Genomic DNA, 17,554 nt, shown 5'->3' with positions numbered 1-17,554 from the left:
TTTAGCAAATAACAAAAAGAAACATATATGGCAAACAACATATGCTCCTTTTGCCAATTAAGTTTTGGCAGCTTAGCACTCTTGGTCAGAATTGGTTATACGAAATCTTCAAATGCTGAGGTTTGATGATTCTCCTTTTGGGCCTCTGATTTGTGCTTGTCTCCCATGTGTTTGCTTGCTGCATCTCTGTTTCAGTGTTAATTGATTGTTGTGCTCATTGTTGCTACTCTCTCCCTTTCATAACATCCTCTGGCCCATTAAAAACACCTTGTCCTCAAGGTGTTGGACCTCAAATCCAAACCTCAAAATAGCTTGGTGACACAGTTCAAAAAAAAAATTTTTCAAAACACGTGGCGGGTTTAGAAAAAAAATAACACGTGAATGCAGTTTGGGCCATGGTGATTTGGGCTTGCTATAAAGATGTAGGTGTAGAAAAAAAATGTGTGCAATAAAAACAAGTTAAAACAGGGGGTGGGTGTAGAAAAAAAAGGTACGCTGGTGAAGTTGCTTTGTTTGTGGGCTGGTTTGGGCCCTGACAATGATAACCCTCGAAGGTTACCAACATCGTGAAAGGCAAGAGGGCTGGGTGGTGACTTGCGCCATAGAGCATTGAACCAGTTCCTGCGCCTTTTCTCTGCTTGGCTGTGGCTCGTGGAAGCACTGGCAACTCTAACTTTTGCTCCAATGGGTGCAAGCCACAAAGGGAACTCACCAAGTTGAAGAGATGCTACTGCTGTATGGTCAGAAGAAGAGGCAACAATAGGGAGTGAGAGTTGTGAATGGAAAAATGCATGACCAGGACCTTGATGGCCGAACACCACTGTCCACAAAGCGCAAACCAACGCTGGCTATGGTGGTGGTGGAGGCAGTGGCTTCGATGGTGGTGGTGGAGGCGGTGGCTTCAGTGGATACAACCACGGTGACGGTGGATATGGTGGTGAGGGTAACGACATAAAATGCGGTGGTCATGGAAGGGAGGCAAAGGTCTGGGAAAGAGAAGAGCCAAGGGGCACAGAGCAGTGCTATGCGACAACATGCAGGACATCACGAAACTCGGGATTTTCTGTTTGGCTCGCGAAAGCAACGTCAAGAGAATTAGTGGCTTCTTCTAAGAAAAGACCCGTACAGTCCTTAAGAACTTTCTCGAGAATGTGCTTTGCGACGTTGTTACCTACATCGAGCACGTTAAGAGGAAGACGAGTACTACTATGGATGTTGTTGGTGCTCTCAAGAGGCAGGTTAGGGTTCTCTATGGTTGCAGTGGTCGTCGTGGTGGGTACAATCATGATGGAGGAGTGTGATTCGGGCAAAGGGACACCCCGCAGGGAGTCATCACCTTCATCAGCGCGCACTTCGCCGCTAGAATCCACAACTTCTACATGGATATTTGTTTCCAAATTTGGGTGTGAGGGGGAAGATGGTGGATAAAGAGTTTCCATGGTATCGCACAAGGCTGGCAAGTGGTTCCGGGTACTCTCAAAATCAATCACAAGGGATTGAGCTAGATGTACATAGGGAGAAGGTGTGTGTTGAGACGAAAGGGATGAGTCTTGCAGAAGTGGTTGTCAGTGGAAGGCTGTGTGGAGAGGATGCCATGGAAAGAGGTGGTTTAGCTGGTGGTGTGGACTGACATGGCAGTCATTGGAGCTCAATGAAGGCATCAAAATGTTATGAGCTGGGATCAGCTCAAGGAAATTGTCCTAGTGTTTGAGGCCTAGGAACCTCCTAAGAGAAGGAAATACTTGTATTATTTTTCTGGTTCATTTCCATTACATGATTCATTCATATATAAGCACCAAAATATGAAAAGTTGTCAACCAAATTCTAACAAATTGTACTAACAACATTAACGGAATTTAGCAAATAACAAAAAGAAACATATATGGTAGACAACACTTGCTCCTTTGGCCAATTAAGTTTTGCCAGCTCAGCACTCCTGGTTAGAATTGGTTATACGAAATCTTTCAAATGCTGAGGTTTGATGATTCTCCTTTTGGGCCTGTAATTTGTGCTTGTCTCCCTTGTGTCTGCTTCTGCATCTCTATTTTAGTGTTAATTGATTGTTGTGCCCATTGTTGCTGCTCTCTCCCTTTCATAACATCAAACTATGAGGTGTGTATTTCAGCACATCATTTGGATAAAAATTATGGACTGTAATCAATATTGTTGGGAAAGTTAGAAGCTTCTACTGACAATTTATAACTCCACCGAGTCCTTAATATTAGACACATTGGAGATAATCACACAGACACTAAAAATAGTTAATTACGTTAATTTTATTGTTTATTTTAAAAATGTTACTATTAATATATTATCTCTTTCATATTTCTTTTGATATTTAAGGTTATTGCACACAAGTTAAGAAACATTTATTGAAACTAAAAATTAATATATTTAGACTAAAATGCCCTTATTTAATACTTTAATCTTTGATACTTGTACCACTAGTAGTAGGTATTAAATAATGATATATTTGAAAAAAAATTAATTAAATTTGAAATTCTAAATCATCAATTGTTTTGAAAAAAAAATACAAAGCTAAAACTTCAAAAGATATGGGAAGGAGATGGTATTAATTTTACCCTTATTAATAATCATTAACTTGTTATGTGTGATGTGAAAATATTAAAGTCTAAGACTATTATGCACAATTATCAATAAAAACAAAATTACTTAAACTATTTAATAAGGACAACTAGTGAAAAAAATTAAATTTTTCTGTAGGAATTTCAAAATGTCTTATAAAAAGAATCATCAGTTATTTCTAAGCAGTGTCTCATATTAAGGAGTATTTTTTATGAATATTTAATATAAAGTGTTGGTTGTAAAACATGGTTACAAATAGATCCCTGGGTCACAAAGAGAAAATTCACCATTGAGCCAAGGCTGCAAAGGGCTACAATAAGTTTAAGGTTGTGTTGGTAGAGGTGAATGAAAAATAGATGAAAGTGTGAGGAATGAGAAAAAGAAGATAAAATTGAGGTTCTTTGATATAGATGAAAGAGTTACAGAGATGAAATTTTTGAAATAAAATGGTTAGGTGGAAAATAAAAGAAAATGAATTAAAGAATTATGCATTTCAAATTTTACCCCTTAATGTAGTTGGGAAGAAGAGGTGCAAGTAGTAAAAAGGATGTGCAAATAGTAAAAGATAAAGAAAGAGAATCCCATCATATTCCAAAACCTTCTATGCCCCATCCCCTTCTCTTGGGAATTACTTGGGGCACCCAACAAATTTCCTAAATGCCAAAGGGTATTTTCGGTTATAAATAGTAGTATGATTTTTTTTTATTTCTACAACGCCATTTTTTTCCAAAAAATTTCAGTAAGTTAGTGTATGTTGCTTCCGTTACGGGTGGTTTGGAAGCGTATTTGTTCTCTGGTGGTGTACGTGCATTGGTGAGGAGTATACAGTGAATTATGGTCGGTTTTCGTTGCTAAAGAAGAAGAGGTACGTGAAGAACATATGGATTGGTGATCCGTATGACCCATACGGATTGCCAATCCGTATGACCATACGGATCAATAATCCGTATGACTTGTACGGATCAACAATCCGTATGACCTGTACGGATCAACAATCATACGGATCACCAATCCGTATGACCCATACGAATTTTTTTATTTATGATAGTTAAATTAATTATTAATAATTTAGTAAATTTTGTTTTTACTAATTTTGGTAATATTACATTGCTTAAAAATGAATATACTAATGATTAATAATTAAATAAATTTATATGAGAATGATTATGTATTTAATGTTTTTTATTGAAGGATGTATTTATTAGATTTATATGACATTTTAATGAAAAAGTCCTGTAAAATATTTTTTGTGTAAACAACTATATTTGTGTGAATTGAATTTGAATTTGTTCTTATTGAATTTGTTAAATGTTTTATTAAGATGGATGAAGACCAGTGGATGTATGATAGTATCATGTCTGAAGAAGTTGAAATGAATGTCAAAAATGAGGAAGATGTTGGCGTTAAAGTTGATTGCTCTGATGCCTTTAATACTTCTGAGATATTTGTGCAATTTGTTGTTGTTGGTACATTAATTATATTACTTAAATGTTTACTCATGGCAAACCTGATTTGAATTGTGTTGTAGTTGTTTGGTAGCCGTGATGAAGTTTTACAATGGACTCGATTGTTGGCTCATGACATTGGATTTGTTGTCGTTATAATCAGGTTAGACACCAATACCGGTGTTCGAGGAAGAGCCTCATTTCTATTGATAGCTTGTGAAAGAAGTGGGGAGTACAGGCCTACGAAACATAATTTGGTAAGAACATGCACTGGCAGTAGAAAATGTGGATGCCCGTTTAAGTTGCGTGTGAAACCAGTTTTGGGAGGAGACAACTGGATGGTGAAGTTAATTTGTGAGATTCACAATCACGAAATGGCAAAGTCATTGGTTGGGCATCCATATGCAGGTCGACTGACAAAGGATGAGAAGATTGTTGTTGCTGATATGACGAAGTCCATGGTGAAGCCAAGAAATATTTTGTTGACGTTGAAGGAGAACAATGACAACAATTATACAACAATCAAACAAATTTACAATGCGAGACATGCTTACCGTTCCTCCATAAAAGGGAGTAACACTGAAATGCAACAACTGATGATGCTGCTTAATCGAGATCAGTATATTCACTGGCATAGGCTGAAGGATGATAATGTTGTACATGACTTGTTTTGGAGTCATCTTGATGCAATAAAGTTAACCAATTCTTGTAATTTGGTTTTCTTGATCGACAGTACCTACAAAACAAATAGGTACAAATTGTTGTTACTTGATATTGTTGGTGTTACACCAATAGGAATGACATTCTCCACTGGTTTTGCTTACATGGAAGGAGAACATCTTAATAATGTTGTTTGGGCTCTAGAATGGTTTCGGGTCTTTTCATGAGAGCTGATGCACTCCCCGGGGTTGTTGTCACTAACAGGGATTTGTCTTTGATGAATGCAGTGAAAACTGTATTCCTGGATGCTACGAACTTGCTGTGTCGGTTCCACATTGACAAGAATGTCAAGGCAAAGTGCAAAACCCTGGTTGCTCAAAAGAATGCATGGGATTATGTGATGGAGGCTTGGGGGAGTTTGGTTGACTGTCCCAATGAAAGTTCTTTTGATGAGTACCTTAAAAACTTTGAAGTGGCTTACTCTCCATGGCCTATGTTTGTGGACTATGTGTGTCAAACATCTATGATTCCACACAAAGAAAGATTTATGAAAGCATGGAGAAACAAAGTGATGCATCTAGGAAACACAACCACTAGCATGTATGAATATTGATTTTTGTTTGTTTTCATTTGTTAAAGAGTTGATTTAAATTACAATGATGCGATTGTTTACATGTTTTTGTATATTTCCTCTGTAGGGTTGAAAGTGGTCATTGGTCACTAAAGAGACTCCTACAAAACTCTATTGGTGACATATGCAGTGTTTGGGAAGCAATAAATAATATGATAACACTTCAACACACCCAGATTAAAGCATCTTTTGAGACAAGCACACACGTGGCTGGGCATGTGTTTAAAGTAACCTTGTACAAAAAAATACTTGGCATGGTATCAAGGTGATGCAATCCTACCCCCCAAGAGCATTGGATAAAAGACTCCTAGAAGATTGGGCCAAAGATGCAAGAGAAGGCCTTAGGGTTCTCTTGAGCCTTAGGATAGATTTCGGGCCCAAAGACTAAGTATGAGCCCACTTATCTTTGTACATATTAGATTAATGTTTCATTAATTTTGGGTCTTGTATTTAGGGCTCTATAATGTAGGTAGGGTACCCTAGAAATATAGGATTTTTCAGCCCTTGTATTTTAGGGCACCTAGACTAGTTTTTGTATTAGGGGTATTTTTGTAATTTCACATGAACTAAGTGAATATTTGATGTGTGTGGTTGGAAATAAATTTAATTGAATTGGTAGAAGCCCAATCCAATTAAATTTTAGAGGGGGAGGTTAGCATTTGCTTACAACACCCCATTGCCACATCATATAGTCACACTTTGTGCATGTCCTTCATGCTTTACATGCCTCATGACTCCTAAGCACTCTTAGTGGAGAATCTTGGAATTGATCTTGGATTAGTGGGCTGAACCATAACTAAAATTCACTAATCATAATTAGTGAAATTTTGGCTCCAAAGTTTGGCTCCACAAATTCAATTTCAAATTCAAGTAAAATTTGAATTGAAATTCAAATTTCCCTCCAATTTTGTGTGACACTTAGGCTATAAATAGAGGTCATGTGTGTGCATTTTTTTAAACTTTGATCATTTGAATATTAACTTCAGATTTTAGAGCTCTTTTAGAGCACAAAATTTTGTGCTCTTCTCTCCCTTTCCCTTCATTCATCTCCTTCTTCCTCCAAGCTCTTATTCATGGCCTCCTATGGTGGTGAGCTTCTTCTAGACTCATCTTCTCCTTGAAGTGGTGTCTCCTCTCTCTCTTCCTTCTCCATTCCGCTGCCATTCATCTTCCAAGAAGGAAAGGAATCCATTGAAGAAGAAGATCCTAGGCCTACAAGCTCCAATGGAGCTTACATCACAAGGTACGCTTTAAATGAAATTGCTGCTGAGTATGAGCATGTAGCTTATGCAGGCAAAACCCCTTCATGATGTTGATGTGTCATGAGGAGTACCCACGGTCTTCCATGTGCATGTGAGTTGTTTAAATATGTTGTTAGCTCCGTACCATTGGAGACAATTCACATTTTTTGGCGGAGATTTAGTTTTTCAGATCAAGGGTAAAGTGATACACAAGTGACCATAATTGAGGAGATGGAAACCATATCGAAATGCTTTCAGCAGCTCGATCTTTGTGGTAAAATGCATTTGAAGTCAAAGCTACGAGAAATTGTTTACCCTAATATGAACTCCATGTGTCCTCCTCCAGAAAAAGTTAAGACCAAGGGTGCTCCAAAAAAGCTGCTTGCCAAATAACAAAAGTGAACAAAACGTGATCCATCTTATTGGGAGTATGTTGATACGTTACACTCTATGCAAAATAGTAATTCCTGAGTGAAACATAGTGCATCATCATCTCAGGCAGGACCCAATACAGAGACGGAATATTCCAATGTTGAATCAATTTCATCCTTGCTTCCAGGATTCTATTGAAAACATTATTGATGTCAAAACAGATGGTAATTGTGGTTATCATGCAATAGCTGCGTTATTGGGTATGAGTGAAGAATCGTGGTCATTGGTGAAGAATCATCTGCATAAAGAACTGACTAGTTGGTCCGATAAGTATATGAACCTGGTTGGTGGCATAGAGATTTGAGGAATTAAAGCATTCTCTACTTGTTGACGACTTATCTAAGGTGCATAATTTTATTGTTATGTCATTTTTTGTTAAAATAACATTTTAAGTAACCACTATTTGTTATCTGTTACATGTAGGATACCATGGACAAGTGGATGAATATTATGGATATGAGATACGTCATTGCTTCACGATACAATGTGATCGTTGTTTCTCTTTCACGACAACAAAGCATGACATTTTTTCCTCTTAGAAGTTAGCCGCCGCCAAATTCTTCTGTGCATCGTGTAATATGCATTGGTCATGTGTATGGAAATCATTTTGTACAGGTAATTGCATAATTATGAATTTAGTAAACATGCTAAAAATTTAGTTGCGTATTTAACGTTCAATTACCACTGTCGTTATGTAACAAGTGTTGTTACGAGACCATTGTCCTTTGCCACCAGTGGCATTGCTGTGGAGTGTAGAGTACACATTGTCATTCTCAAGCAAAGCAGTGACCCACTCCGTACATAGCTAGAATGCAGTGTTACACAACTTTGTCTAGGCCGAATACCGAATTTGTTGATTTAGGTGAACCATGAACATAAAATTTTATTAGCATTGACGTTTGTGTAATTTTTTTTTACACTTAGAATTTTGCTTTCAATCAGTATTTTTAAAAGGTTCAAAACAATTAAAAGCTTTAAAAATCATAATCATACGGTTTCATTCGCTAATGGACACAAATTCAAAGATTAGATTAAGTTGAACATAGTGGAAACAAATAAAATTTGCATGAAAACTACAATTAAGTAATACTAATTTTGCATTGAATCATATTGCAACCGAGACACGTCGTCTTCCATTTCCATTACCTGTTTACTAAAAACAACTAAAATTTCTATTGACCCAAAATGTTTCCAATAGTTAGACTGTACTAAGACCTTTAGCACATCATCGTTAATTTTCAGCTCAATAATTTCAAATTTGATAACTTTATCTGAATACTCATAGTGGCTTGGTTGTCAAAAAAACAATCACCTTACCGTTTGTGATTCATGAATACCATAAGGGGGAATCCCATGAGGTGAAATACGCTTGATCAAGTCCTTCAGTTCATCGATGGTACATCTAGAAGGAATGTCAAACTTTTTTGGATTTTTTCCTATGAACGAGTAACCAACAAACTCATTTTGGCGTGGCATGTTCCACCTCCCATTGTAATATAGCAGGGCATCATGAGTAGGGGTCATAGTGGCTTCAAGTAAGTTTAATATATCATCTGGTGCTCTACCAATGGTGCATAATAACTCAATCGGACCAACACACGAAAATTGATGATTACACATTAACATTGTGTTAACATCATCATCATTTTTCAATTGCATACATTGAAAGCGAAATTGGTTATCTGTATTTGTGAATGGCTACCGGTAGTAAATTTCATCCAAATATTGTTTGTCGGTTAGTTGAAGGTTATTGTGTATTTTGGTTTTTAGCATTTCAAAATCACAAGCGTTAGGTACTCGAATGGGTACTGGAGTGGAACCTTGAAAATAAACACCACTATTGTTGTGAATAATTGATCCATTTGGAAAAATAAAACCCAATGTGGAGTTCACAATCCTCTAACTGCTTGTTTCAAAATCACAAGCGTTAGGTACTCGAATGGATACTGGAGTGGAACTTTGAAAATAAACACCACTATTGTTGTGAATAATTGATCCATTTGGAAAAATAAAACCCAATGTGGAGTTCACAATCCTCTTACTGCTTGTTTCTCCCAAAAATGCCATACTTTGTTCTAAAAATTAGGTTGGGAGAGATTGTGTGATTTTTTAGAGTGTTGGCGTGTGTCATATATATAGATGGTTTTCAATAACATTGCTTCAATTTTTTTAAAAAATAGAGACGCGTGCACATGATTTCTGTTTGTGTTGTCAACTACAACAATGTGGTGTCAAGCTTTATCTTGCATCAGAATGTGTAGTCAAGTCTGACAATGTCGTGTCACACTTTATCTTAATACGCATGTATTTCACAATGTCTTGTCAATTCTGACAACAATGTATCATACATGCGTAATTTATTTTAATTGCACCAATTAATTTATTTCTTAATGCAACAATTAAGTAATAATTAAGGATAGACGAATGACAATAATTTATATCACATTAAAATTAAATAAACAAGTGTCACTGTCCATAAATAAGTATACAAAATAAATAAAATATCCAAAATAAATAAATATACAAAAATTATAAATCGAAAATTTACAAAGCCAAAGTAAAACTTCAATGTCCGTCTGTACGCCGCCTTCGCCTCGATCTGTGGGCTACAATTGGCTGGATAATGTAGCGTCTTGCGATGCCCACACATTCTTAAACAACAGTATAGGCTTCTGTTCCTTCGATCAAGATCCTCAAGTTCAGTAGCCTGTCCAACCTATCAGCAATTGCTGCAAAGTCATCCTAGCAAGTGAAATAAAACAAACATAACAATTGTTAGTAATCAAATACTAAACAAAGCAACAAACAAAAAAAAAAAAACCAAAACCAAATATTACCACTACATGCCGAAGATGATGTTGCTTAATGTCTGCCTCATTATGTGCCGCTGCTGCCATCGGTTGCTAATACATATCTGCTTCAACAAATTCTTCATGTTGCTGAACCGGCGGTACTCTAGGAGGATCCCCTGGCTATGTCGGACTCATGAATGGGTGTGAGATCATGTAAAACCAATCCAGGTAATCTGGCGAACAGTGGCAAGGAACTGCACATAATTGCCCTACAGGTGCAATGTAGTCACCAAACTGCATCCATCTATCATCAATTTCTTCATCAGACAGCGAAGAAACTGCAGGGTGTGGCGGAATAGTCTAGATGTAGCCGAACTATCGTACAACCCTCTCCGGTCGGTGAATGACCGTCAAGGGGCCCTATCTGAGATGGCCAAAAAATAATGAGATGACCTCAAATTATCTAAATGAATGGTGGTCACCATACGAAATCCAGCACACCGCGTCAAGGGTCAGTCTATCTAGACGCCTCCGATACGTGGAAATGGGTAGTGCCTTGCCAGAGGTCCAACGACATGCACGCGGTATCCTCTCATCGTAATCCTCGACAGCAACAGTGGAAGCAACGAACGGAAAATGCTCGTAAATCCAACACTAAATATATTTTACAAACATATTTATTAAAATACACGACAACATATAATAATAAACTTCAATGAAATTTTTTATTGTGACATCTTAACTAACCTGTAACAGAGTGATATATCCTGCAAGCTGCCTCGCTGTGCTTTTGGATGTGTCATTTAAATTATCATACATGTGCATAAGTGCAGCAGCGCCCCAAGCGTAACGTCTACTCTGCGTTAGGTCACGCAATGCATCCAAGAATACCACGTGCACGTGTGTGGCACTCTTGTTAGCAAAGAGTGTGCATCCAAGGAGATGCAACAAATACACTCGCGCTGCTACAATCCGGTCACATGCCTCAATCTTCAGCTCATACAGGTCACGCAGCCATGATAGTTGCACATAAGACCCATGACACTAAATGGTCTCAGCTCTAGCCTCTACAGCGTTGACCTCGAGTAACTCCACCAACATCTCGATAGTGTCGTCGACATGAAGTAGCTTGAAGCTGTGGAACGCCCCTACAACAGGCAAATGTAACAACGACACAACATCATCCAAGGTGATAGTCACCTCTCCGACGGGCAAATGGAAACTGCTAGTTTCCTTAGGCCAGCATTCCACAAAAGTAGACATTAGTCCCCGATCACCCGTATCTAGGGAACAAGCGATCAAAGGACTCAGTCCACTAGCCACCACAAGGCCTTCAATCTCTGGGGTAGGCCTCCCGAACTCAACCATCTTCCTTCCATGGGAAGATAACTTCAACTCAGGACGTTCCTGCAAACAATATTAGGGATGATGTAAAAAAATAATTAACTAGCAAACTATTAAAAATTACATACCTCTCCATTCCACACTTTCAAAGCAATGTGATTTTCAAGATCACTCAAAACTGATGTGTCATGGGGTCCACCTGGAAAACCCTCAACATCAGCAGCACCTTCTTCAATAGGTGCTTTTGGCTGGTCGTTGACCAATTCCTCCTCGGCCGTAGGAGGGTCCTCGACAACAACCTGTTGCTGTCGCTGTCTACGGGCTGATGCAATAGGCTTTCGCCGCTAGGGGGCATCATCGTCACTCTCGTCTCTCTTCCCCAACACTTTTCCTATTGCTCGCCCTAAAGCCTGACCAAGACCTCTAGTTCTAACCATTATCTGCATAATAATTATCCTATTTTTTATATTCAATGGTCCAGATTTTAATAAACGATTTCAATCATTTTTAATATCTTACAAATTTGTTATACAATTAAAATATTTGTTTCAATGTTTTGTATGATAAGTTTTTTTTTTCAATTCAATTATTTTTATAACCAATTTTAATTAATTTAAATATAGTCTTACTTTTGGAAATCTTAGATAATCTAATCTTAGTCTTAATTTGAGAAATATAAGCTAATCTTACTAGTTTAATCTTACTCTTAATTTGAGAAATCCAATCTAATCTTACTCTTAATTTGGGAAATCTAATTTAATCTTAGTAATCTAATCTTACTCTTCATATGGGATATCTAATCTAATCTTACTAATCTAATCAACTTTAATGTTATATTACCAAACATAATTAAATAAAAAAACTAGGCAAATAATATAAATAAAGGATACTAAAGAAAAATAATCAACAACACTAACCAAATCAGTCAATACATAATAAATTTTCAATAACGATTAAATTTCAGAAATGATTACGATACTACAAAAAATAATTACTCTAAAAATAATTTCAAAAATGATTAAATTTCATAAATAAATTTAAAAAAAAAAATCATACGGATCAGTGATCCGTATGACACAAAAGCAAATACAGTTTTAAAAATCAATTTAAGCATTTTAAAAAATTTAAAAAAAAATTAAAAAAAAACCATAAGGATGGTTCATAATTGTTTTTTAAAAACCATACGAATCAGTGATATGTATGGTTCATACAGATCACTGATCTGTATGGCACAAAACAGTTTAAAAAATAATTTAAGCATTTTTAAAATTTTAAAAGAAAATTTTTAAAAAAACCATATGGATTAGTGATCCGTATGGTTCATACGGATTAACAATCCATATGAAAAAATCAAGATCGCTGATCTGTATGGCACAAAGCAGTTTGAAAAATCAATTTAAGCATTTTTTAAAATTTAAACAAAAAAATTAAAAGAAAACCATACAGATTAGTGATCCGTATGGTTCATATGGATTACTGACCCGTATGGTACATAATTTTTTTTTTAAAATCCAATATTTATAAAATTTATATGCCAGTAGCAATAATTATTTTAAAAAATAAAATTCTAACAGACAATATTTAAACATTTTTATAGTTTTAAAAAAATTTAAAAAATCCAACTTAAAAAGAAAGCTTACGGATTACTGATCCATATGGGTCATACGGATCACTGATCCGTATGGGTTTTTGTATGCAAAATCACAAGTTTCAAGCAAAGCTTCACAAAAAATTCAAAACCAATAGCAACAACCATCCAAAAATAGTTACAAACAAAAATACAATCATGCAACAACATCGCAATAGGAAAAAATCAGTGAACGCTTAAACAAAATCACTGAACACCTTCAAAGGGAACATACCACTTACCTGGAAGACGATTACCTTACGACCGGAACAAAATAGGAACCACCACCAATGGAAGAAGTGAATGGTAGAAGAACACCGGAACAACAACAATCACGACCAAATGACCAGAACAGGAACACGAACCGAAACACGAACGAACGACCGTAACACGCGCGTAGGCAAAAAAAGAAGAACAAGCGGATAAGAGGAAGATGAAGAGGAAATAGCACCATATGAAATGTGAGAAGCAAATGCACTGTACGAATGACTAACTTTAGGATTTTATAGTAATAGGGTTAAGGGCATTTTTGACTTTTCACCATCGATGTTGGGTGCCCTAGCAAAAATGCTGGGTGCACCAAGTAACACCCCCTTCTCTTCCATCTTGGGCTGCACAACCCCTTCTCTTATGCTTCTTCATGCGACTAACACCATGGCACCCACTACTTGAACCTGCAGCACCACTACCTAAATTCACCATAGCCTACCCAACCAAATCACAAAGCATCACCATCTCCTCCCATATCCAAAGACCACGCATCACCCATGGCTCGAGGGCAGGATCAGAAACCTTTAATTTTGGTGTCATTTACTATTCCTTTCTCTCTTTCACGTCATTTTTAGGTTAAAGTATTTGTGTGTGGAGCCCACGGTCTGTCACCCTCCTTTAGCTCCCTTTTCAGCGTTTCCAAATAGGAGAAGCAAACCAATTTCATTGCATTTTAGCATTGGAATACTTTCATTACCTAACCTACGTCATAACCAAACACATTATAAAACCAAGTCAATACAAATTATAGGGGGCAAAGTAAGATGAAGTCTAGTGTGTAAGACTCAACGAAGTCTTGTACCGTGCAGGACAAGTTAGGAGTGTCAGATAAAAGTGAGACATAACTGGATGATTGAGATAGAAAGTAATTAAGTTGTTAATGTCATTATTAGGCATTTTTGAAAAAATAGAAGGGCATTAATGTCAATGATAACTGCTAATTATTTTGGGGTTAAATTATATAGGAATTTGTAATTTTCCTCTCCTAAATTTTCCTTTTTGAGTAAATAATTGTTAAATTAACATCATTTAAGTTTTTGTGCAGAGAATATTAAAAGTGATGAATTCATGATACTTAGTGAGTAAAATAAAGCTAATTAAGGAAAACAAAGTTTGTTAGACAAGTGGCCTCAGATATCTTAAGAAGGGGGGTTGAATTAAGATATTGCAAACTATTTTCCCAATAAAAATTCTATTTTAATTTTAATGCAAGTTACAAGTTCCCTTAAAAATGAACTCTTAAATAATGATTCAAATAAAAACAATTTGAATATAAATGCAAAGCAATAATAAATAAAAGAGTTTAAGGGAAGAGAAAGTGCAAACTCAGATTTATACTGGTTCGGCCACACCTTTGTGCCTACGTCCAGTCCCCAAGTAACCCGCTTGAGAGTTTCACTATCTTGTAAAATCCCTTTACAAGTTCTGAACACACAAGGACAATCCTTCCTTTGTGTTTACATTTCTTTACAACAAGAGACCCTCAGTGTCTCAATCCCTTTTGAGAATTTAGAAAGAAGAGAAGAATAAATCTCTCTTAAAAGAGATAGATTGTACAATCTGAGCACTCAATTAATTCCTTATTGAATTGCAAGTGTATTGACCAAGGAATTCTTAAGAGGATAAAATTTTTTTGCTCTTTGAGAGAATAAGACTTTTTGTTATGAAAAAATCTCTTAGCAAATTCGTGTTCCAAGTCACATATATATAGACCTTTGGTGGCCATGTAAAAACCATTTGAAAAGATGTGACTCTTGGAAATAATTTTCTGAAAATCTCCTCTGGTAATCAATTACAGGATTTGTGTAATCGATTACAGGTTTTAAATTTTGAATTAAAACATTTATTAACTGTTTGTTTTAAACTATACATAGCCTTTTTCAGCTTATAGACATGATTAGGATGTTCATAGTCCATGAATTTTGGTGGCTGGTCTACATATACCTCTTCTTCAATGTATCCATTGAGAAAGACACTCTTCACATCCATTTGAAATAATCTGAAATCCATAATACATGCAAAAGCAAGTAGCAGCCTAATGGCTTCTAACCTTGCAACAGGTGCATAGGTTTCAACATAGTCAATGCCTTCCTCTTGGTTGCACCCTTTTGCAACCAATCTGGCTTTGTTTCTTACTATGATGCCTGATTCATCAAGTTTTTCTCGAAACACCCACTTGGTTCCGATTGACTTGTGGGAGGCACGATTAGGAACTAAGTCCCACACTTCATTCCTTTTAAACAGATTTAGCTCTTCATGCATAGCCATTAATTAGTGTTCATCGTACAAGGCTTCATCTATGTTACTTGGTTCAATATGAGGAACAAAAGTCATGTTATTGCATAAAATGCTGAGTCTAGAGCGAGTAGAAACTCCCTTTGATATTTCTCCAATAATGTTGTCCAAGGATAGGTCATTTTGAGATCTCCATTCTCTAAGGAGATCCTTAGGAGGTGTGGTTTAGATTTCTTTGCTTTGTTCAAGTTCTTCAACTTTGGTTTTATCTTCAAGAGCAGAATTCTTATCCTGAAAACTTGCATCTTCATCTTCCAAAGAATTATCTTAAACAATAGAATTAGTTTAATCAACACACAACATGAACAAATTCTTCCACACATAAAGTTCTTCTATTGAAAACTCTATATGATTTACTTTGCAATGAGTAACCAAGAAAAATAGCCTCATTGGCTTTTGCATCAAATTCACCAAGAGATTCTTTACCATTTTTTTAAAACAAAACATTTGCAACCAAAGACCCTAAGGTGAGACATATTTGGTTTTCTTCCTTTATAAAGTTCATGAGGGATTTTCTTTAGAATATGTCTAATAAGTACCCTATTTAAAGTATAGCAAATAATACTTCCAACATTAGGCCAAAAGTACTTTTGTAACTTTGTTTCATTTAGAAGAGGTCTAGCTCCTTCTTCAAGGGATCTATTTTTTCTCTCGACAACACCATTTTGTTGAGGTGTTCTTGGGGCAGAAAAATTATGGTGAATTCCATTTTCTTCAAAAAACTTTTCAAAAGACTCATTTTGAAATTTACCTCCATGATCACTTCTAATTGAAACAATGTTAAGACCTTTTTCATTTTGAATGACCTTGGCAAGTTTGCGAAAAGCATCAAAAGCTTCATTTTTGGTTTTCAAAATCATCTACAATAACTAAGCCATAGTAATTACCACCCAAACTCATAGTTCTTGAAGGACCAAATAAGTCTATGTGAAGTAGTTCATGGGGTTTTGAAGTAGAAACGTTTTTTCCTTTGAAAAGAATTTTTAACTTGTTTCCCTTTTTGACACGCTTCACACAATTTTTTTTTTCAAACTTGAGTTTTGGAATACCAATTACTAAGTCCTTTTTAACTAGATGATTGAGGTGATGCATGTTTATATGTGCAGCTCTACGATGCCATAACCAAGAATTATCAATCTTACTTACCAAACAACTAAGTTTATGAAATGATGCATGTTCAATATTCAACATGTAGATATTACCTATCCTTTTACCAATGTGAGCAACCTCACCGAACATAGCTTCACTAATAAGACAACAATTCTTGTTGAATTCAATTTTGAAGCCCTTGTCACATAGTTGACTAATGCTCAAGAGATTGTGCTTTAGTCCATTAACATATAGAACATTTTTTATTTGTGTTTTGTACTGATCTCCAATGTTTCCTTCTCCCATAATTCTTCCCTTATTTTTGTCTCCAAAAGTGACATATCCTATTTCCTTTGACAAAAAGTCTGTAGTAAGTTTGGACTTGTCACCCATCATGTGCCTAGAGCAGTCACTATCCAAGTACCATAGTGAGTCCCTTGCTTTTAGGCACACCTATAAGACAAAATCAATTAGAGATAGGTGGTACCCAATCTAGGTTGGGTCCAATGGGGTTAATTTCCACAATTAAATCTTTAGGAATCCAAACACATTTTCCTCTAGGAATGTCAAATATCCTAACATAGCATTTATAAGATGTGTCCTTTTTTCATGCAATAATGACAGGTCTTTGCATTAGGCTTAGAATGCACTATGTTCTTCTTTCTGGAGGCTTTGTTTGGGTTCACCCTTTTGGAGGATGAAAACTTAGTTTTCTTAAAAAAAGGTAGTTTGCTTGTTATACCCCAAACCAGTCTTATCGGTAGTATGCTTTTGAACACTGAGCAAGTGACTAAGATCACTCTTTCCTTTGTTCAATTTTCTAAAAATATCTTTAAGATAGGAAAGCTCAATTTGCAATTTCATACGTTCTGCATAGTGATCCTTTTTGAACTTTTCAAACTCAATTTGCAAAGATTTGTAATCATTCATATTAAGAGAAGTAGACGCGCAAACACAACCAGTGGCTTTGTAGCTTGAAACAAGTTTTTCATTTTCTTGTTTCAATTTATCCAACTCACTTTGTGTTAAAGCCAATTTAGTGATATGCAGTTTTAGATTGCTTCTCAGCTTTTTGTTTGAAACAACAAACCTTTATGCTTCTTCATACATTTCATCAGATGCATCCAAAACTTCTTCAAATT

General features: G+C 36.0%; 1 protein-coding gene and 1 pseudogene across 1 annotated transcript; both read left to right on the top strand.

The window, feature by feature from the left end:
• Window positions 1-956: 956 nt before the first annotated feature.
• LOC113002168 (histone H4-like) lies at window positions 957-1,301 on the top strand (annotated as a pseudogene).
• A 2,639-nt stretch (window positions 1,302-3,940) lies between these two features.
• Window positions 3,941-4,918, top strand: LOC102664623 (protein FAR1-RELATED SEQUENCE 5-like). Its single transcript, XM_006584358.1, has 2 exons — window positions 3,941-4,033; window positions 4,115-4,918. Exons 1-2 carry the CDS (start codon window positions 3,941-3,943, stop codon window positions 4,916-4,918), a joined length of 897 nt encoding a protein of 298 aa, XP_006584421.1.
• Window positions 4,919-17,554: the final 12,636 nt, after the last annotated feature.

The sequence above is a fragment of the Glycine max genome, chromosome 7 (genome assembly GCF_000004515.6).
Source record: "Glycine max cultivar Williams 82 chromosome 7, Glycine_max_v4.0, whole genome shotgun sequence".
NCBI lineage: Eukaryota > Viridiplantae > Streptophyta > Magnoliopsida > Fabales > Fabaceae > Glycine > Glycine max.
The sequence above is the reverse complement of the archived record's forward strand: the minus strand, read 5'-3'. Positions and strand labels throughout refer to the sequence as shown.